General features: G+C 48.2%; 1 protein-coding gene across 2 annotated transcripts; it reads right to left on the minus strand.

Moving 5' to 3' along the window:
• Nucleotides 1-433: 433 nt before the first annotated feature.
• On the minus strand, nt 434-13,832 carry THEMIS2 (thymocyte selection associated family member 2). Of its 2 annotated transcripts, XM_049774812.1 has the most exons (8): nt 13,739-13,832; nt 11,757-11,897; nt 6,622-7,032; nt 2,684-2,838; nt 1,784-2,299; nt 1,590-1,599; nt 950-1,090; nt 434-676 (listed from the first exon to the last, which is right to left on the minus strand). In XM_049774812.1, the coding sequence occupies exons 1-8, from the start codon at nt 13,830-13,832 to the stop codon at nt 621-623; spliced, it is 1,524 nt and encodes a 507-aa protein (XP_049630769.1). In that variant the 3' UTR covers nt 434-620. The 2 variants fall into 2 exon arrangements, with proteins under 2 accessions (XP_049630769.1, XP_049630770.1); XM_049774813.1 differs by lacking the exon at nt 2,684-2,838 and having other exon boundaries at nt 1,784-2,344; nt 6,713-7,032.
• Nucleotides 13,833-22,524: the final 8,692 nt, after the last annotated feature.

The raw sequence follows: 22,524 nt of genomic DNA on the forward strand, positions 1-22,524 counted from the left end.
AGGGTGAGCTGGGATCTACTCACTGCCTCCTAAAGCTCTCTCTACAGCTTGCTTCCTGAGCTGGAACATGAGGCACATGATCATCTCAGAGCAGGGTGTTTGTAGGTGGCAGAGACCTTGGCACATACAGAACTTAGTGATACAGCATCTTTTCCCCAGTTTAACTCTATTTTATTCTATTGTTTCTCAGTGAAATCATCTGAGAGTCTCTATGGCTAGCTCTCCTCCCAGAGCCTGAATAAGATAAAATATTGGAAGGGAAGAGGGTGAGAGGCAAATAGAAAGGGTTCTCAGTTGGCTGAGTTCAGGATGGGATCCCTTCTCCCGAGAAGCTGTGGATGCCTGGTGGAAGGCCATTGGTATTTGAGGAAACCAGTTGGCTTCCCCAATACCCACACAGGAAGCTAAGTGAGTCAGATCCATGGTGCTGGGTCTACATGGGTGGCAGGAAGTGGAACCCATGAAGGGCTAGTGCTGCACTGGCCCCAGTTCACCCCAATCATCACAAATCCAGTCTGACATCCGGATGATCTTGTCCAGGGCCTGCTGCAGCTCATAATAGTGGGCTGGTGGCTCAGAGTCCCTGAGAAGCAGCCATGGAAAGCGTGGTTCCCCAGCTCCTAGAGGGTTTTCTGAAATTGGTCCGTGATCTCTTCATAATCGTGTTCATCATCGTCTGCCAAAAAGCCAAGGCAAGGAGAGTCTCTGTGCTGACCTCTCTCAGGAAACAGTGGCTATTCTGGCCAAACAGCACACCCCATGCCTCAAGAGAAGACTTGGGGAGAACTTGTTTGCCAAGTCAGGTCCCTAGAGTTCCTGTGATAGGGACATTGGGATCCCCTACATCCACCCCCTATCACTCTTCAACCATCTGAGACCCCAGGAAGCCCCCCCAGGGTTAGGGTCAGCAGAGGAGCAAGGTGGGCGGGGAGGGCTGGCAGAGACTCACCTGGATCTTGGATCTTAGGCTTAGAACACTTGAGGTTCTTTTTGGAGTTAGTAATCTGATTGTACAGGTTGGAGATATCCTGGTTAACCCCAGGCAAGGTCTTCACCTTGGATTCGGGCAGCACTGACTGTGGCTGGATAACTCGAGGCTAAGTTTGAGAAGCAGCAGAAGTCAGCAGGATCCCCAAAACATATTTCCCTCCCAGTATTAGTCATTTTCTTCTCTTCCTCTCCCACTTCCATTTCAGGGGGGCCTCTCAGCCACACCCTGGCTACAACACAGGAGCAGTCCAGGGCTCCCACCTAAGATACCACTGACTTCAGCAGGGAGATTCAGGAATTTCCCTTTGTCTGAGCATGGATTGCAGTGGGCATGAATGTTGAGTGGGGGAAGATGAGACTCAAGTTGGCTTATTAAGACCTGACATGCTAAAGGGTTTACAGTGGCTCTTGCTAATGGGAAACCACAGCAGGTTCAGGAAATGAGGCTCATCAGTAACCAGAGAAGGATTTGGGAGTCTTTTCATTGAGTAGAAACAGTTAAGGTGGAAAAGGACAGAAAGTTGGAACTGGGGAGTGCATGGGAGAAGTGAATTTGGAAGGAGATATTTCTGCTCCGGGTCAGACCTCTCACTGATGACCCTGAGAGGGCTTCAGAGTTCACAAACCCTCACTTTCCATCCTCAAATACATCAGGACAGCCAGGACAGGACAGACTGAGAACAGTGACAAGAGCATGTTTATATGCTCAAGTTCTGCACCAGACAAGAGAAAGGTGTGTGTGGCTCCCAAGGACTCCCCCAAAATACTAACAATATCAGAATTAAACTGGTACCTTCCCTTCTCTCTCCTTGCAGCTCTGGCTCTTCTGGCTAATGCCCCGCTTGGGCGGCCTGGGAGGTGGGGCTTGACTCTCCTGGGTGGGCAGCTTGCGCAGGTGATAATAGAAGGGCTCGGTCAGTTCCTCCATAGAGACCAATGGCATAGACACTGCCAGCTGGTCGGGCTGCCGCTCGGCCACCACTACGGTCAAGTCCAGCCACCGGGGAGGGATCTCGAAACACATGCTGGGCTCAGAGTCCAGGCTGACCACCAGGAAGGGTTCTGTGATCTTCTCCTCCAGCCGCAGGCCCAGGAAGGAGGGCAGAGGGTCATCAGGGTAGCCAGCATCCTTTGCCACCACCTTGACCTCACTGGGCAGTGGGAACAGGGTGGTGAGCTCAGCCAGGCTGTAGCGTCGACCATCACTCATCTCCTCCACGAAGGGCCCCGGGAAGTAGAGAGGCAGCAAGATCCGCTCTGGTTCCTCCACCTCTTCTTCTTCCTCCTCCCCAACCTGGTCACTCAGTCGCTGACAGACCAAAACATCCATGATCTTGTCTTGAGTCTCATAGGCCTGACCAACCCCCAACACCTCCAGCCTATCACCCACAGCCAGGGACGGGAACTCGGGGTTCAAGTCCTCACACTCATAGTCCTTCGTGGCTACTACCCGAAGTGGCCGGCCTGGCTGGACGGTACCCAGGAGGTCGTAGGCGGTGGGGAACTCACGGGGCCGCCTCCGAAGCTTGCCCTGGTAAGCTCCAGAGAGCAGGAAGTGTCGGGGCAGTTTCCTGCCCTTGGTGGAGGCCAGGACCCTCCATGGAGGTGAGGCCGGGCCATAGATGCAGAGCCGCTGGCCCTTCCGCAAGGAGTTAATCCATGGGCTGTGGAAGATGGGGGTCCCATCAGGAACCTCCAGAATCTCCGTGGACAGGGGGAAGGGGCCCCCGCGGTCCAGGATCTCACTCAGCATCAGAGGTTTGATGAAGTAGATGTGCTGAGAGGAGTCCGTGACATCCTCTACGTCGATCTCCAGGGTGGAAGGGATCTTCACCATGGTCCTGCGCACTGTGGGTGGGAGGTTACTTGGGGGATGCTGGGGGGACCCCCATTGTTGGAGCAGAGGAACCAGCTTTTCCTGCTCTTCCTTCTGCCCACACTTTCCACTGTTCCCTGGCTTCTCCTTCAACCTTTTGTTTTATTTTGTCTGTTTTTGGCTCTCACCCAGCCATGCTCAGGGCTTACTCCTGGCTCTGCACTCAGGAGTCACTAGGGCATGCTGGGACTGCACCCAGGTCAGTCACGTGCAAGAGCCTTACTCGCTCTAGTCCCTCCTTCAACCTCTTTCATCAGGTCATCATGCAAACTTTTTAGCATATATGAAAGTAGAACAGTATAATAAATCCTCTGTCCTAATCACCTAGCATCAACAGTCAGCTCATAATTGGTTTCCTTTATTATTTTTACCCCCATCTCTCTAACTTTATCTTCTTTTATGGATTATTCTGAATCAAAATAATCACCCCCCAGAGGCCGGAGAGATAGCACAGCGGTAGGGCATTTGCCTTGCATGCAGCTGATTCGAACAGATGGTAGTTTGAATCCTGGCATCCCATATGGTTTCCTGTGCCTGCCAGAAGTGACTTCTGAGCGCAGAGCCAGGAGTAACTCCTGAGCACCACTCAGTGTGACCCAAAATCAAAAAAAAAATAAATTATCATCCCATGCATCAGTGATTAATTCAATGTGTTTCTAAAAGGAGGATAATCGGAGCCGGAGAGATAGCATGGAGATAAGGCGTTTGCCTTTCATGCAGAAGGTCATCGGTTCGAATCCCAGCGTCCCATATGGTCCCCTGTGCCTGCCAGGACCAATTTCTGAGCAGCCAGGAAACCCCTGAGCACTGCCGGGTGTGACCCAAAAACCACAAAATAAATAAATAAATAAATAAATAAATAAATAAATAAATAAATAAATAAAATAAAAGGAGGATAATCAAGGATTAGAGGGACCGGAGAGATAGCATGGAGGTAAGGCATTTGCTTTTCATGCAAAAGGTCATTGGTTCAAATCCCGGCATCCTATATGGTCCCCAGTGCCTGCCAGGAGTGATTTCTGAGCCTAGAGTCAGAAGTAACCCCTGAGCGCTGCCAGGTGTGACCCAAAATCCAAAAAAAAAAAAAAAAAAAGGATTAGAGAGATATACAGGGGCTAAGGTACATGTCTTGAAGGCAGCTGACCCAGGTTCTATTTCCAGCACCACATAGATTAGTACAGTCTTTGGAGGTCCCTAAACACCACAGGATACCTAAACACCAGAGGATACACCTCTGGGCTCTCCTAGTAGGATGTCCTCAAGTCTCCAATTGAACTTCTACCCAGATGGTCAAGAATAGCAGGAGGTCACTGGCCTCCTGATTACCATTTAAGAGACCTCCAAACACAATCCGTATTGGAGCCAGAGAGAAACAGTACAGCAGGTGAGGGACTTGTCTTGTACGCAATGGATCCAGGTTGGATCCCTGGCATCCTTTTGGTTCCCTGACCTCACTAGGAGGGATCCCTGAGTACAGAGCCAGGAGTAAGCCCTGAGAGCACCACTGGCTGTGCCCTCCCAAAAAAGATAAAGAAATCTAGAAAACAAACAGGTTGGAGTCAGCGTGATGGCATTAGTGGTAAGGCGTGTCTGCCTTGCAAGCGCTAACCTAGGAAGGACCGTGGTTCGATTCCCCAGCGTCCATATGATCCCCCAAGCCAGGGGTGATTTCTGAGAGTATAGTGAGGAGTAGCCTCTGAGCATCACTGGGTGTGGCCCCAAAAAATAAACAAGCAAACAAACAAACAAAAACCCAGGTTGTATCATGTAATAGCACTTATTCCCTATCTGGTTTCATTATCATTCATTTTATTTGGAGGCCACTCTCAGTGGTTCTATGCGAACCATGAAATGCCAGGGAACAAAACCTAGGTTCCTGAATGCAAAGAATGTCTCCATCCTCCTAAGTTTTCTCAGTGGCCTTAATTTTTATCTTTTCTAGCAACCATTCTAGTGGTGCTGGGGAATGGGGACACCCAAGGCCTCACACACACTAGATATGCACTTATTGTACCACCTTTTGTTTCGGTTTGGTAGTGCTCAAGGTTATGTGCTCAGGGATCATTATTAGCAGGACTGGAGGACCATATGAGGTATTACCCATATGGGATATGACCCAGATTGGCCATCCACTGTACTGTCACTCTGGCCCCTGAGCTCTTAAAGTTTAATTGGATTTTGAATGGGATTCTCTAAGCTGACTTTTAAACATGTTCTGGGTTTACATAGACTAAGGGAAATCAACAGAAGCATGAAGCAAGCCAGGGCTGGATCACTTCCTCCTTGGGTGCTGGGGGGTCTCAGGGGACAGATCCTGTCAGGGAGAAAAACTGCTGCTCACAGCAGGGGCTGCTCATGTCATTTTCAAGTGAGAGGCCTGGGGAAGTGGTGATGATTTACTCAGATCACCTTGTGAGAGTACAGGGCAATCTCTCTTGCCCTTTTTGCTGAGACTCTTGGCTGTGCTCTTACCCCACCCACACAAGAGTTCAGGGAACCCTGGATGAGGGTCAACTTCAGGTAAGGGGAGTTTGGACAACTTCCAGAAAGTCAGAAAATGTCTTCCAGGATGTGCAGACACCTCGAGAGGACTTGGGAGCCAAAGCAACTAAGCTGAGCCATGGGGAATAGGCTGAGTCCACGGCTGGGACATTGGCACTAGTTGTAATAAAATAAAAAAAAAAGTGGGGAGTTGGAGTGATAGCACAGAGGGTAGGGTGTTCATTTTGCACGTGGCCAACCCAGGTTAGATCCCTAGCATCTCATATGGTTCCTGAGCACTGCCAGAAGTGACAGTTGAGCCAGAGCCAGGAGTGACCCCTGAGCACCCAAAAACAAAAGCAAAAGCAAAACAAACAAAAAACCTTCCCCCTGGGGCTGGAGCAATAGTACAGAAGGTAGAGCACTTGCCTTCATGCAACTGACTAGGTTCAAATCCCAACACTCTGTTGGTCCCCTGAGCCTCCCAGGACTGATCCCTGAGTGCAGAGCCAGAAAAAGTCCTAAGCACTTCTGGGTGCCACCCCAAAATGAACAAGAGTGGGAGCTCATTCCCATTTCTTCCCAGCTCCTCCCACAACTCTCTTCCACTCTTTGGGAAGCAGATATATCATCATATATCAAGGGTCTCAAACTCAATTTACCTGGGGGTCGCAGGAGGCAAAGTCGGGGTGAGGCAGGGCCGCATAAGGTATTTCGCTTACCGAATATTCACAATAAAAATCGCATTAGTAAGGAAAAAAATCGCAAAAAATCCCATTAAACATTTGCATACCCCGAACGGAACTGCTCGGGGTATGCGAATGTTTAATGCGATTTTTTTTTTTTTTTTTTTTTTTGGTTTTTGGGCCACACCCGGCGGTGCTCAGGGGTTACTCCTGGCTGTCTGCTCAGAAATAGCTCCTGGCAGGCACGGGGGACCATATGGGACACCGGGATTCGAACCAACCACCTTTGGTCCTGGATCGGCTGCTTGCAAGGCAAACGCCGCTGTACTATCTCTCCGGGCCCTCGATTTTTTTCTTACTAATGCGATTTTTATTGCGATTATTCGGTAAGCGAATAATCGCGAATACTGCGATATTTGCAGGCCGACCGAGGGCCACAAAATGTTGTACGGAGGGCCGCAAACGGCCCACGGGTCGAGAGTTTGAGATCCCTGTCATATATACTGGTTAAACTGCTCAATGGAAAGGCTAGTGGAGGCTTTTCCTGGCACAGATCTCAGGGCCCTGAGTCCCTCCCCAGCCACTCACTCTGCATGATGGCCTCCAGTTCGAACTGGGGCAGCAGGAGCAGTGAATTCCAGAGGAGACTGGGGCAGGTGAAGAGACATTCTTTAGGCACTGCAACCTTCAGGGCTTGGAGCAAGGTACACGGGGGTCCTGACTCCCACTCCCAGAAAAGCCCCTTTTGGGACAGGGGGAGATGCAGCTCCATCCTCTGCTGCCCCGAGTATTGCACACAGCGTGCAGAGCGGACTTCAGAGCTCTCGTTCACTGCCTCCAGCGTGAGCATCTGGCCTGCAGGCACCATTTTATTCTTCACCGTGATGTTGCAGTTTAACATGAAGTAGAGAGGCAGCTTCTTGGAGTTCAAAGTGGCAGCTGAGACCAGCTCTTCCAGGCTTCCATAGCTCTGGGAGCCAGTGAGAGGGATGAAGGAGCCTGTGAGGCAACAGTAGAAAGTGACTAAGGTAGCCTGGGAAATTTCCACAGAAACCCCACAGCCCCAGTGACTAGACAATAGGTGGAGTGGAGTACAGATGGAACTGTCAGACAGACCATAGAGAGATAGTTGATGGACAGAGAACAGGACAGAGGATTCACAAGCAGGTGCTGCAACATCCTCAGGTTCCCATACCTTCCTCTCTTGTCCCCTTTCAGGCTCTGCCTCCAGGTCTCCCCATCTCCCATCTGCCCAGCTCAACCCTAAGCTAAACTACCTAGGGTGACAGACCTAATGACCTCCTGCCCAACTCTCATCCTGGTCCTCATTCTCATCCACATCCTTCCACAACTCCTTCTGTCCTTCTCCTACCACAGGGTTATCCCACCCTACCCCCATCCCATTCTCAAAACAACTTCCTTTCTGGGGGTTTCCCATTTAGTGGGTATAAGCACCACAATGATGTGAGGGAACCCCATGATTATAAACACAATAGACAAGAGGAGGGATTTATATAAAACAGTAAATACATAGATTAAAATGTGCACCAAGGCCCTAGAATGTAAAAAAGATGCAATAGGGGGCCAGAGAGATAGCATGGAGGTAAGGCATTTGCATTGCATGCAGAAGGATAGTGGTATAAAATCTCAGCATCCCATATGGTCCCCCGAGCCTGCCAGGAGTGATTTCTGAGCATAGATCCAGGAGTAACCCCTGAGCGCTGCCGGGTATAACCCAAAAGCCAAAAGCTAAAAGCCAAAAGCCAAAAAAAAAAAAATAAATAAAAGATGCAATAGTACAACAGCTAAGACTTAGCATGTGCTAAGTCTTGCACATGCTGAACCAGGTTTGATCCTCAGCATCCCATATATTCCCTAAAGCACTGATTCCTGAGTGCAGAGCCAGGAGTAAGCTCTCAGCATCACCAGGGATGCCCTCAACCTCCCTCCCACAATTAAAGTGAATGTTGAGACCAAAAACATGTGTAGAACTATGCAGACCCAAAACTGAGGCCACAGGTGATGTGTGAGCAGGGACAGGATTTGGCAGACACTATGCCCACAGACATGCAGACAGTGAGCAACACAGCAGCATGTGTCAGTGTCTACTCCCCTGACCTCACTGCAGCTTTTAAGAGACACGAAAAGGTAGAGTTTAGAATGTAAAGGTTCATTCAAATGATTCTGAAAAACACCCTATGTATTCCTGGTTGTGGATAGGAACAGGATGTTACGTTTGAGCCACAGGTGGTGGGAAACAATAATTATAAATAAAAGTTCTAGTAATTTTTTTTTTGGTTTTTCCGGCCACACCTGTTTGATGCTCAGGGGTTACTCCTGGCTAAGCACTCAGAAACTGCCCCTGGCTTGGGGGGACCATATGGGATGCTGGGGGATCGAACCGCAGTCCTTCCTTGGCTAGCGCTTGCAAGGCAGACACCTTACCTCTAGTGCCACTTCGCCGGCCCCAGTTCTAGTAATTTTTTGTACAAAATTTAAAAATTGTTTTAAAAATGTCTGCCATAAAACTTCAGTGGAGGGGCCGGGCGGTGGCGCTGGAGGTAAGGTGCCTGCCTTACCTGCACTAGCCTAGGAGACGGACCGCGGTTCGATCCCCCGGCGTCCCATATGGTCCCCCAAGCCAGGAGCGACTTCTGAGCGCATAGCTAGGAGTAACCCCTGAGCGTTACCGGGTGTGGCCCAAAAACCAAAAAAAAAAAAAAAAACTTCAGTGGAAAGGATGAGCCAAGTCCCCATGATGCCAAAGTCATGCAAACTGCACCTACCACCCACCACTGCTGCTTCAACAAGGGCCTCAGCTTCCCACTCATCTACGGCTCTCTGCAGAGACACCAATCTAACCAAACTCCATGTATGCCTGTATTTGGGTTGACATCACCAGGACTTTTTCTGAAGTGAGTACAGTCATCTTCCCCCATAACTCTTTTTCTCACTTCCAGAAGTCCTGGGAGTTAAAAACACAATCTAGAAAAGTCATATTATCAGTCATACTGCTTGGAATTCCTGGACCTCGAGGCTGGAAGACAACTCCAATTTTTTTAAACTATCATCTCCTAGGAACACACCAATTTAGATGTTAATGTATATCTGGAGCCATCTAATGTTCATAAACAAAGGAAGTAACAGAATGATCAACTAGCAATAAGAGCTTACTAAACCTTCTGACAATGTCCTCATTGCAAGATACAATAATTTTCACAATTATTTTTGCTATACTCTTTTTCTTTCTTTCTCCTTCTCCTCCTCCTCCTCCTCCTCTTCTTCTTCTTCTTTTTTTTTTGGTGGGGGGGTCCACATCCGGCAGCACTCAGAAGTTGCTCCTGGCAGGCTTGAGGGACCATATGAATGCCAAGATTTGAAGCACCATCAGTTCGAATCAGCTGCGTGCAAGGCAAATGCCTTAGCATTGTGCTATCTCTCCAGCCCTCTTTTTTCTTTTATAATAATTTCACTCTCACTTAACCTAGAAACAATGCATTATGATCAACTATGTAATACATATTTTATATAAAGTAATTTATATAGAAAAAATTTTAGGGGCCAGAGCTATAGCACAACAGTAGGGAATGTGCCTGGCACATGGCCAAACTGGCCAAATCTGGGTTCGATTCTCAGCAGCCCATGAGCCTGCCGGGAACAATTTTTGAGCATACATCCAGGAGTAACTGTCGAGTGTGGCCCCCCCAAAAAAAGCCAGAGCTGTGATGCAAGTGGTAGGGCATTTGCCTTGCATGCGCTAACCTAGGATGGACCCCAGCGTCCCATATGGTCCCCCAAGTCAGGAGCTATATCTGAGAGCATAGCCAGGAGTAACCCCAGAGTGTCATCGGGTGTGGCCCAAAACCCCAAAAATGTTTTTTAAATGTTTGCCATCGAGGCAGGAAGTGGAGAGGACAGGGGGTAGGACAGGAAGGAAACTGAGAACATTGGTGGTAGAAATGTGCATTGGTGGGCCCAGAGAGATAGCACAGCAGTGTTTGCCTTTCAAGCAGCGGATCCAGGACCAAAGGTGGTTGGTTCGAATCCCAGTGTCCCATATGGTCCCCCGTGCCTGCCAGGAGCTATTTCTGAGCAGACAGCCAGGAGTAACCCCTGAGCACTGCCGGGTGTGGCCCAAAAACCAAAAAAAAAAAAAAAAAAAAAGAAAGAAAGAAATGTGCATTAGTGAAGGGATGGTGTTGGACATTGTACAACTAAAACTCAATCATGAGCAACTTGTATCTCAAGTTGATACAATTATCTATCTGTATGCGCAGGGTCATATAAAATTTGCTTGGGTGAATAGTAGTTGCAAGTGGAGAAAGTTTTAGAAGCCCGGACTTCCTCACAAGTACATCCCTGGGGCCCACCTCAGCTAAGTGTGATCAGGCATCTTTGCTGTCTCCCACCCCTGAATACCACTCCACACCATAGTGACCCCACAAACACCACAGTCACCCCGTAGAGCACTTCAGTCACCCTAAAACTTCACAGTAACCTCACAGAGCACCACAGGCACCCCACAGAACACTACAATGACCCTATGGAACAATACAATGTCCTTGAGGAGCATCACAGTCAAATACCTCAGATACCACAGTGGCCCCACAGACACCACAGCAAACCCGTGAAGCAGCAGAACCCAAGCATGAGTCCCAAGAAGGTGCTCACAGACCCAGAGATAGTACAGCCAGTAAGGTGCTTGCCTTGCACACAGCCAACCTCATTCAATCTCCAACACTCCGTATGGTTCCCCCAGAGCCACCCCTAAGCATACTGCCTGGAGTAAGCCATGAACCCTGCTGGAGTTACTGGACATGGCAGCAACAAAAGTCAACATTTATTATTAAATAAATAAGTGTAACACCTTAACTCCATATTTAAACTGGCTCCTCAATTTTTTCAAAACAAAGCTGCCATGTGCCTGCATCCACTTCTTACCTTCCCATTTCACTCTCACTTAACCTAGAAACAATGCATTATGATCAACTATGTAATACATATTTTATATAAAGTAATTTATATAGAAAAAATTTTAGGGGCCAGAGCTATAGCACAACAGTAGGGAATCAAGTCCCATCCAGGTGACCAGTCAGTCCCAAGAGAGGCCCTCAGCTACACTGCTCCTGCGAGGATTTCTAGCATAGCAACTCCCTGAACCCCCACATGAACTCCAAGTCTCTTCGAAGGAGGTCAAGGTACAGAGCAGACACAGGATCCAAGGCTACAGCTGGCAACTGGCAGAGCGGGGATGCCCACCTGGGGCTTCAGCACCAAGGTCCATGGCCAGCTTAGCTACATGCCTCTAGAATTACTGAGTCTCATAGGATTTCTGCTGCCCCCAATTCTGCACTTGCTACTCTTTCCAACTGAGATCCCTCCACCAGCTCAGGGGCCACTTCTTGTCCTGTTTGCACTGTTCTTACAGGAGTGCCTCTTTACCAGCTATACCTCATTCCCCTATCTCCAGAAACACAAGGCCTGAAATACAGCTGGGATAGCAAACATTAGGGGAGAGAACACAGGAGCAGTGAATGGAGATGATCAGGGGCATATGGAGAGAGGATGTGACTCTCAAGTCCAGGCTATCAGGCCCTCAGGCTGGGTGGTGGACATGAGGGCTGTGTGTGCATGAGGGTTGGGGTGCATCTGATGCTGGGTTGGCTAGCACATGGGGTGGGAAGGTATCAGGGCTCTTGGGACATAGTGGTTGGAGACCTTACCCTGGAAGTTGAGAGCGAGCTCCAAAGTCTGTCCAGTTCCTGGATTCTTACAGATGACTTTCTGCAAGTGAACCTGGGTGACTTTGATCAGGTCCCCTGTGGACAGGCAGCACTCATTCCCACAGATCTCGTAGATGGAGCCTGCAGAGACATTTGCTCAATCTCCCTGTTCTGCCAAACCCCTGTCCCCAATAAGCACTGCTGTCCTTCCCATGTCCATGCCCACTGATGATGAACTTGGCTGTCCCAAGGTAGCAAAACCTCCCACTGTGTTCCCTGTGGGCTTCTTTGAGCCCCTGATGAATATGGCCTGAGGCCGCCATATTCAAGACAGAATGGGGGGAAGAACCGGCATGTCTCCCTGCCTTTAGGATGCAGGCCTGAAGAGGAGTAGTAATGCCTTCTGGGCCACATGGTCTAACAACCACCCCACCACTTCGTCAGAGGAGCCCCATGGGCAGAATCTGGGCCCTACCTTCAAGCACAGCAGCACAGCCCTAGTGTAACACACTGAAAGCATGTCAGGAAGTGTCAATGAAGCTGTCTCTTATAAATAGAGGCCAAAACTCCCAACCTGCTGAGAGGGATGGGAACGTGCGGGGGTGGGGGGCACCTTTGGCCCCAAAACAGAACAATACCACCCCAGACTCCCAGGAGAATGAGTGCAGACAGGACTACACTCCACTCATTCTGTCTGCAGTTGTGGGGTGTGTGGTGGAGGCTGATGAGTGCAGCCCTGCTCTCTTCTCACTGTGTCTCAAGCCCAGGAGCATTCCCTTTCCTCAACAGTGACAGTCATTAGTGAGGCTGAAGGGGTGGCCCATAGTGACCAGAATATCAAAGGAAACTTGAGACATAAGTTCAGGAGCTCAGGGTCTGCACGCAGTGTAGTCAGAGCCCCTGACCTGCTTCTCAACCCTTCGGGGTGCAGAGTGCTGAGTGCTCCTCAGTCCTTCAGCACGCATGGAACTTCTCTTACACACCCTGAGAGCCAAATGAGGAACCGGTTTTAGCACACAGAGCACCTGTCAGGTCTGAGTGAGAAGCAGCACCACGGGTGCCTGCAGGACCTAAGCTAGAGTTGGAAAATCCAGATCCTTCTAGAGCCATTCTGGGCTGGACTGATACCCCAACTGGATTGCAAACTTCTGCAATAGACGAAGAAGAGGGTGGGGTGACCCCTCCTACCTCTTCATCCTCTCCTCCCCTTTATCCTTGCCTCCAAGAGGAGGGGCACGCCAGGGGTACTTCCTGGGTCTGGCCCTGGAAGCCCCTGATGAATATCACATGGATATGATCCCATGGATCCCATGGATCACAGCATGACTGCAGCATCATGCCCTTGAATCCTAGTACTAAATCTGCTGTTGTCCAGGTGAGTCGCCCCCAGAGAAATGCTCGGGAGCCTACCGACCTTGGAAAAACAAACTAACGAACGTCAGGGTCTGGGATATAGCTCAAATCGGAAAGCACAAGCCTTGCACCTCTCCCACCTCGACACCTATTTAAAATGACTAAAGAATTGGTGGCCAGAGATATCGTACAGCAAGTAGGATGCTTGGCTTGTACGAAGCTGATCTGGGTTCCATCCCTGGCCTCCCAGAAGGTATCCTGAGCACCATTAGGAGTGATTCCTGAGTGCAGAGCCTGGAGTAACCCCTGAGACGGATTTAAAAAAAAAAAAAAAAAAGGAGAAGAATCAAGCCACAGCTCAGCTTCTCACACCTGTGTACCAACCCTAGAGCAAATTCGTTGATGCACTCTGAGGTTTTCCCCAACTTCCACCCGACCATTGGCTCGGATCTACCCACCCTGCACGGCGTGCTTCGTGAGTTCTGAGCACTACCCTGCGTGGCAAGCAAAAGTCTCCCTTGGAAAATAAAATAGCGAGGTGCAGAGAAGTTGGGCCAGACCCCAAATCACTGATTCTAACCCGGGACTTGGGGGGTTTCTGACGCCGTGGGCGCCCCGGCGTCACTCACTCTGGAAATAAACCCCGGAGCAGACCCGCAGCACTCGCGGGAGGGAAGCGGGGTCCAGGGCGCGCACGAAGTCCTGCAGCGACACGGGCTCCATGGTCCGCGGTCCGGCAGCTCTTGGGGCGAAGAGAGACTGGCCCGCGCCCCGCCCGCGCGCCCCACCCCTGCCCCCAGCCCGAAGCCCCTCCCACTCAGGCAGAGGAGCTCCCCCAAACCACTCCACGCCCCAAGACCCAGCTCCGCGCGCTTTGGGGACTCAGGGTCCCCCCGCCCCACTTCTCAGTCTCCAGTAATGACCCGAGTGGAGAGGGAACAATGGTCCGAGTGATGGAGAAGCCCCAGAACACTTGCCATCCCTCACCCTGGAGTTCTGGGGTTCCTGGGAGAGGCATGCTCTGTGCTCAGGTTCTGCAGAAGAGGTTCAGGGCTCCTGCATCCCCTTCAGAATATTCCATGGCACCTTCCAGGGAGCCGTGCCCGACGGATAATTCTAGTTAAAAAGTCTTGCTTTGTTGGAAGCCATAAGACTTAGAGAGCAAAATGGAGTCTCTGATGCCTGAGAAACCAAAGACCTGTGTACCTGACAGGCTGTACTGTGGCATTTCCCCCATGGGCCTAAAGCAGGGGTCTTCAAACTTTTTAAAGTGGGGGCCGGATTACGGTCCCTTAGAGAGCTGGAGGGCCGGACTATATGAGCTACTAATTCCTACTCACACTGCACATATCTTATATAAATAAAATGAAAACCATTTATAAATAAACAGATCATGCACCAGTATTTCAATGGGAACTGTGGGCCTGCTTTTGGCTAAAGAGATGGTCAATGTCTGGTTCCATATTTGTTACTGCCAGCTGTAACAAGTGATACAAGTGGGCATCAGTTAATCTTGATCTGTTTGGAGATTGCAGATGTTTCATTCTTGAAAAAGTCTGTTCACAGGCATAAGTGCTACCAAAGATGGTTACCATTTTGAATGCATAGTTCCTGATATTTGGATATACACTGAGTGTATATGCTGGCAGGTATCTTGGCAACCAAACAGCGCTCACTGCTGGCGGGCCGGATCAGACTCCTCTGCGGGCCGCATGTGGCATGCGGCCGTAGTTTGAAGACCCCTGGCCTAAAGGAAAGAACAGCCACATAGTTCAGTTAGCAAAAGTCACAAGATGCTCCAATAAACCTCCCGAGTTGATAAGATAAAGACCACATCCTGTTAAGCTACCATTGTGAAAGAATGTCTGTATGATATAAAGGTATGCTGTAAAACTGGAAAGTCCGTCCTGTACGACCCCCCTACTTTTCTATAGACGCCATGGAAAAGTACTGACTGTTACTTCTGTATTTTGCTTATCTATAAAAACTAGCCCCCTTTCAATAAACCTTAGCTCTTGATCAGCCAGCTTGACTTGAGCTCATTTCTTTCTCAGCCTCTTTCCTCCTTTTTAGGTCGGATCCCGCTCGTGACCCACGAATTACTTCGTGATCTTCATTCCCACACCCCCTCGGGTCGGGGGTCCCCTATTGGGGGTCGCATTGCTTGGGCTTAAGAAAATTCTTTGTAAGAGTAAGAGTCAGACCCCGGGACAGGAGCACTGCCATTTCTGTGTCTCAGGGGGGTAACCTCAGCTCTCCCTCCTGTTCGTTACATGACTTTATTTATATATATTTTATGCACATATATGCATGTACATTGGTTTTTATGAATATATATTTATGCAAATATATATGTTTTGGGCCACACCCATCAGTGCTCAGCAGCTACTCCAGGTTCTGCAATCATGACTCCTGGCAGTGCTCAGGAAACCATATGGATGGTGGGGATCGAACCCCCTTTGGCTGCGTGCAAGGCAAGCACCCACCCATTGTAGGCTCAGCCCCTAACTGGAGGTCTTTGTCAAATAAAAAGACATGAAGCACAGTTTTTTTCTATGTTTATTTTCTAGTCTTTTTTTTTGGGGGGGGGTCACACCCAGTGGAGTTCAGGCAGGTTTGGGGGACCACGTGGGATACCAGGAATCTAACCACCATCTGTCCTGGGTTGGTCACATGCCAGGCAAGCGCCCTACCACCTATGTATCTCTCTGGCCCCTCTAGTCTTTTTTGGGGGGGAGGGGGGCAGTCACACTTGCTGGTGCTCAGGAGTTACTCCTGGCTTTGCGCTCAGAAATCGGTCCTGGCAGGCTTGGGGGACCATATGGGATGCCGGAATTCAAATCATCGTCCACCATCCGTCCGCATGCAATAAGGCAAACACCCTATGTTTTGCTATCTCTCTGGCCCCTCTAGTCTTTATTTTGACTATGTGTATGTATGTAGGGGTTTGAGGGTATTTTTTAGTTACCCTAGCAAATGCAACTTTTCATTTTGGCTATACTAGGGTTAAATCCTCGCTCTGTGAGCACTTGTGGTGCTCCTCAGGGAACATTTGAACTTCTGGGTGTTGATTAAAGGGTATCACTTCCCCAACTCTGGGGATCAAACCTGAGTCAGCTGCATAAAAAACAAGTACCTTAACCCTTGTACTATCTCCCCGCAACTGCAACAACTGTAAGCTGCTACAATAGTAAAGTTTGTGGCTGAACAGAACACTCAATGGGTTGTGTGTATGCTTTGCATACTGGAGGCCCATGTTTGATTCCCTGTACCAGATCGTCAAAAAGTAAGTCAGGGCTGCAGTGACAATATAGATGGTAGAGCACTTGTCTTGCATGTGGCTGACCTGGGTTCAATCCTTGACATTTCATATGATCTCTGAGCATCACCAGGAATGATCTCTGAGTGCAGAGCAAAGAGTTATTTAGCATCATCAGGTGTGGTCCAAAGACAAAACAAAAAACAGCAGAAAGAGCTAATTTGGACAGCTTGTAAGGCATTTGTTTGCCCTGCCCAGAGCCAATCCAGAGATGATCCCTAGAACCACATGTGGTAGCCCAAGCTCTGACAGAAATAGTCCCTTTTTTTCTTTGTTTCTTTCTTTCTTTTCTTTCCTTCTCTTTCTTTCTGTCACACCCAGCGATGCTCAGGGGTTACTCCTGGCTCTGCCCTCAGAGATCGCTCCTGGCAGGATTGGGAAACCATATGAGATGTTGGGAATCTGAGTCCGTCTGGGGTTGATCGCATGCAAGGCAAACACCCTACCATTGTGCTATCGCTCTGACCCATCATAACTCTTTTTAATTATATAATTATATGCCAATGGTTTCCTTTTTTGTTTTGTTTTGTTTTAGGACCACAGTCAACAGTCCTCAGGCTTACTTCTGTCTCTGTGCTCAAGGATCACGCCTAGTGAACTTGGGAGACAATCTAAAATGCTGAGGATCAAACTTAGGTCAGCTGTATGCAAGGCAAGCACCCTGACCATTGTAATATTTATCTGCCCCTCCAATATTTACATTTTCACTGACATTTCTGCTTCAAATAAAGTGATATCTTTATTCCCCTCCCCAGAACACCACACCAGCTGTGTGACATTGGTTTTAATTAGTGGATCAAATACACACACATCAGTTTACAGCATTCTAGGCTCTTCAGATCCTTAACTTCCAGAACTTTGGGTCTGACGTGTCAGTGTTTGTAGACTGACTGATCTCTAGGCTATCCCCCTCCAAATGTCCCAGTGCGCTCCTCTCTCCTCTGGATTCTGGAACCATCCAGAAGCTCATGAATGAACAGTCCTGTGAACTCACCTGAAGAACTTTCTTAGGGTTTACCTGTTTTCCTACTAAGACGCTTGTTCTGTTCTAAAGCTTCAGCCTTGCATTTACTCATTCAGTACCTGAGTGCCCCAGACTGTCCGTCTCCTCCTGATCTTTATAGGCATGAGACACCCTTGTCAGTTCTTTTGCAGAATGTTCCTCCATTTCTATTAAGAGGAAGAGATATGGGAGCTGAGATGGGGACAGGGAAATGCCTTGCCCAACAGTCCAAGGTAGGGTTCCCCAGCCCCAAAACAGCTTGGTTCCACCCAGCCACTATCCTACAACCCAGTTCCCCTTGATTCTGATGTTTCTCACTAGACCTGGGTAATAGTTTCAGGGAAATAAATAACCAAGATGAATCAGCCTCATCATTTCAGTTCATCTCGAGAAAAATTTGATTGGCCCCAATTTCTCTCTGTGACTTGAACCTTGGCTGCTTTGTGGTTTCTATCTGGGAAGATCCTCTTCCCCTTTTCATGCTTGGACCTTTAGAAAGAACTCTATTTTGGAACCAAAACCTACTTCCCAGAAGGGAAGCCTTAAAAACAATTATTTCTCTGTCAGAAAGATGAGCCTCCTCTCCCACATGTTTATGCAGTTACTGATTTCTAGTCAGAATAGATTCATGTGACTTATTGTACATGTTGACTTACTAATATGAAATAACTTATTTTGTTGCTCTGATTATTCTAGCTGCCACTTCCTTCATGGTTGTCCTTGGTCCCTTGTCCATGTGGACCTGATCTATGTATGAGCAGTGGCAGTGTCCTCTGGGTGGACAACTCCAGGCCTGTCCTGCCTGTTTCCTGCACCCCCGAGCAGTCAGTCATTTCTCTCAGAAGCCCTGGTTCCACAGAAAGAGCACCTGCTTGCTGTCCTCTTTGACTGGTTTCTTTCCCTGCTTATACTTTTATATCACCACTTCTCAATGGTTCAGCTGTGTACCAGGAAGGCTCCGGGTGAAAATGTCACTGGACATTTCCCCAGGCTCCCAGAGACAGAAGAAGCTACATACAGAGATCCCTGACAGACCTTCTCACCATTATTCTTTGCAAGTATAAACTTACCAGTGTAACTGTCTGCTTCCTATCCTCAGTAAGCTGCTTGACTTTCAGGTCAGGGAAAACTTGGAGTAGGAGTAACTGGACTGCTTTGTTTCCTGAAGAACTCCTCCATATCACACACAGCAAATGTTTAATAAACTGGGCCTGGAGAGATAGCACAGCGGCGATTGCCTTGCAAGCAGCCGATCCAGGACCAAAGGTGGTTGGTTCGAATCCTAGTGTCCCATATGGTCCCCGTGCCTGCCAGGAGCTATTTCTGAGCAGACAGCCAGGAGAAACCCCTGAGCACCACCGGGTGTGGCCCAAAAAACAAAAACAAAAAAAAGTGTTTAATAAACTAGCATGAATGATTGACTGAAGGTATTGTTGGAAATTCTTCCTTGGGACAGGGTCGGAGTTCTGAGAGCAAACTCTGGTCAAAGATATACCTGGAAGACTGGTGTGTGAATGGCAAATTGGAGAAGAGGAAAATTGGTGGAAGGAAGTGGACACTAGTCAAGGGATTAGCGTTCAAACAAGATATACCTGAAACCCAATCATGAATAACTTTGTAATTTCACACTGACTGAAAACAAAGACACAGTTGCCATGTCTGTACCTGGCCAGCTCCAAAGACTCACTCTGTTCTCAAACGATATACCAAGCATGAAAAATCAAGGGTATATTGGCCACATAGCAGAAACTGGCAATCTCAGGAGGAGAGGGTGGGCCAAGGCCCCACGCTGCAGAAGATGGATGCACATCTGCTGCATCCATCACCCATAATTGCAGCTCTGCCTATGGCTTTTCTTCACCACTCCTCTACAGCTCTGTAGAGACACCAAACTGACCAAACTCAATATTTGGTCTGATATTATCCAGAACTTTTAGGAGTGAGTGTGGGCACTTTCCCTCTGTGTTCTCGTACTTCTGGAAGATCTGGCAGCATAAAACATGCCCCACAAAAGTGCAGTATAAGTAATGGTGCTTTGAATTCCTGGACCACAATGCTGCATTTGTGGCCTCACAACAACTTTATTCATGTTTAATACTGAAATAGAAACATATCAATTTATATGTCAATGTGCAGATGGAGCCAATGTTTAGAAACAAATGAAATAGCATAATGGTCAGCTAGCAACAAGAGCTTGTTAACTAAGCCTTCTGACAATGACTTAATGAACCCATTGGAGATACAATTATTTTCACAAATTTTCTTTTCTTGCTTTTTTTTTTTTGGAGGAGGGATCACACTGGTGGCTCTCAGGGGTTACTCCTAGTTCTGTGCTCAGAAATCATTCCTGGCAGGCATGAGGGACCATATGGGATGCCAGGATTCAAACCACTGTCCGTCTTGGATTGGCAGTGTGCAAGGCAAACACCCTACCACTGTGCTATCTCTCCGTTCCCTCTTCTTTTTTTTTCTTTCTATCATTTTTAAAATAAGTTTGCTTTCACTTATCTGGGAACAAAACATTATGATCAACTAGGTGATACATGCTCTTTAAATAAAGTAAATTTAAAGGAGCCGAAGTGGTAGCACAGCAGTAGAGCATTTGCCTTGCATGCGAACAACCCAAGACAGACCCAGGTTCAATCTCTGGCATCCTATGTGGTCCCCCCACCCTGCCAGGAGCGATTTCTGAGCTCAGAGCCAGAAGAAACCCCTGAGTGCCACTGTGTGTGGCCCCAAAACCAAAATATATAAATAAAGTAAATTTTTTTTTTTTTTTTGGTTTTTGGGTCACACCCGGCAGTGCTCAGGGGTTACTCCTGGCTGTCTGCTCAGAAATAGCTCCTGGCAGGCACGGGGGACCATATGGGACACCAGGATTCAAACCAACCACCTTTGGTCCTGGATCGGCTGCTTGCAAGGCAAACGCCGCTGTGCTATCTCTCCGGGCCCAAATAAAGTAAATTTTAAAAAATGAATAAACAAAGATATACCTGGGCTGAAGAGAAAGTACAATGGATATTGTGTTTGCATTACAAGCAGCTGACTTTGGTTTGATTTCCTGTGCCACATACGGCTCACCAAGCCCTTCCAAATGTAATCCCTGAGTGCAGAAGTTCTGAGCACAGCCAGGTATATCCCTCATACCCTTCCCCCTTCAAAAAAAAAAGTGCCTGTTTTCACACCCTTGAAGGCACGTTTTCATCGTGAGGAAAGTTGAATTCCTCTGCTCTGGTGAAATAAGGAACAAAGTCAGATCCAAATAAGGGCACACAGCTATGTTGGGCCCCATCCCCAGGACAAGGTTGTGACTCAGCAGAGGGAAACATAGTGGGTATGACTCTGAGACATTTTCTGTGACAATCTCTGTCACAGCCCCTCACTGTAGTGGGATCCCACAGGTAGATCTGACACACATAATGGTTTCTTCAATGTCAAGGACTCACCTGAGATCATGCAAAAATAAAGTGGCAGTGCTCGAATCATTGATTTTCTTCTTCTCCTCCTCCTCCTTCTCCTTCTCCTTCTTTTCTTCTCCTCCTCCTCCTTTTCTTCTTCTCCTCTTCTTCTTTTTCTTGTCTTCTTCTTCTTCCTCCTCCTCCTCCCCTCCCCTTCTTCTTCTTCTTTTTTTTTTTTTTTTTTTTTTTTGGTTTTTGGGTCACATCTGACAGCACTCAGGGATTACTCCTGACTCTACGCTCAGAAATCGCCCCCGGCAGGCTTGGGGGTACACATGGGATGCTGGGATTCAAACCACCATCCTGCATGCAAGGCAAATGCCCTACCTCCATGCTATCTCTTTGGTCCCTTCTTTTTTAAATAGCCACTTCTGGCAGTGGCTTGAGGGATGGTATTATGTGTTCTTGAGACTTATCTCTATGCCTTGCATATCCCAGCTCAAAGGGATTTACCCAGATCTCCTGGACTCTCCTGACAGAGGAGAAAAATGACAATTCGGGCCCGGAGAGATAGCACAGCGGCATTTGCCTTGCAAGCAGCCGATCCAGGACCAAAGGTTGTTGGTCCGAATCCCGGTGTCCCATATGGTCCCCTGTGTCTGCCAGGAGCTATTTCTGAGCAGATAGCCAGGAGTAGCCCCTGAGCACCGCCAGGTGTGGCCCAAAAACCAAAAAAAAAAAAAAAAAAAAAAAAAAAAGACAATTCATCTTTCCCCATTTCTGTAAATTTCATGAATTTCTACTTGGTCCAATTTTGTTTAGAATTTCTGGAGTAGGGGCCGGGCGGTGGCGCTGGAGGTAAGGTGCCTGCCTTGCCTGCGCTAGCCTAGGACGGACCGCGGTTCGATCCCCCGGCGTCCCATATGGTCCCCCAAGAAGCCAGGAGCAACTTCTGAGCGCATAGCCAGGAGTAACCCCTGAGCGTCACAGGGTGTGGCCCAAAAACCAAAAAAAAAAAAAAAGAATTTCTGGAGGATAGAGAAGAAATTAAAGATAGAATTTTTTTGAGACATTTAAAAAAATTAGGGCTTACTCTAAAATTGTGCTCAAGGTTCGCTCTTGGTGGTGCTTGGGGAACCATTTTTGATGCTAGAGACTGAAGTAGGGTTGGCCACATGCAAAGCAAGTGTCTTACCCCACACTGTCTTAGTTCTAAAGATAGACTTTGGGGCCAGAGAAATGGCTCAAAAAGCTGGAGCTCATGATGCTCTGGGTTGAACCTCTAACACTATATAATACTCAGTAATCCTGGGAGTAATCTGCAAGTAATGTGTTGGGAGTATCCCTGAGCAGTATGAATGTGGCCCCAAAACTGAAAAAGAAGTAAAGATTTGGTGGGCTGTGACAGGGTATTATTTAGCATTAAAGCACCTGTCTTGTGCCTTGCTTGTATGAGTTTTGGGTTAATACCTGACCCCCCTCTCTTTTTCTCTCTCTTCCTTTCTCTCTCTCTTCCTCTTCTCTCTCTCTCTCTCTCTCTCTCTCTCTCTCTCTCTCTCTCTCTCTTACACACACACACACACACACACACACACACACACACTCTTTGGAGTTAAAGTTAAGCTAACACTATAGCTGCAGCCCATAGTTGTGGGACCTTAGTCAAGTTCCTTGATCTCTCTAAGCCTCTGTCTC

The sequence above is a fragment of the Suncus etruscus genome, chromosome 6 (genome assembly GCF_024139225.1).
Source record: "Suncus etruscus isolate mSunEtr1 chromosome 6, mSunEtr1.pri.cur, whole genome shotgun sequence".
In the NCBI taxonomy this organism is placed as follows: domain Eukaryota; kingdom Metazoa; phylum Chordata; class Mammalia; order Eulipotyphla; family Soricidae; genus Suncus; species Suncus etruscus.

Coding starts and splice junctions, on each gene's coding strand:
- THEMIS2 (XM_049774812.1), bottom strand. CDS start 13,832: ATGGAGCCCGTGTCGCTGCAGGACTTCGTGCGCGCCCTGGACCCCGCT. Junction 2,300..2,683: donor TGTCCACGGAGATTCTGGAG/GTTCCTGATGGG, acceptor TTGGTCTGTCAG/CGACTGAGTGACCAGGTTGG. Junction 677..949: donor GCCTAAGATCCAAGATCCAG/GTGAGTCTCTGC, acceptor GCTTTTTGGCAG/ACGATGATGAACACGATTAT.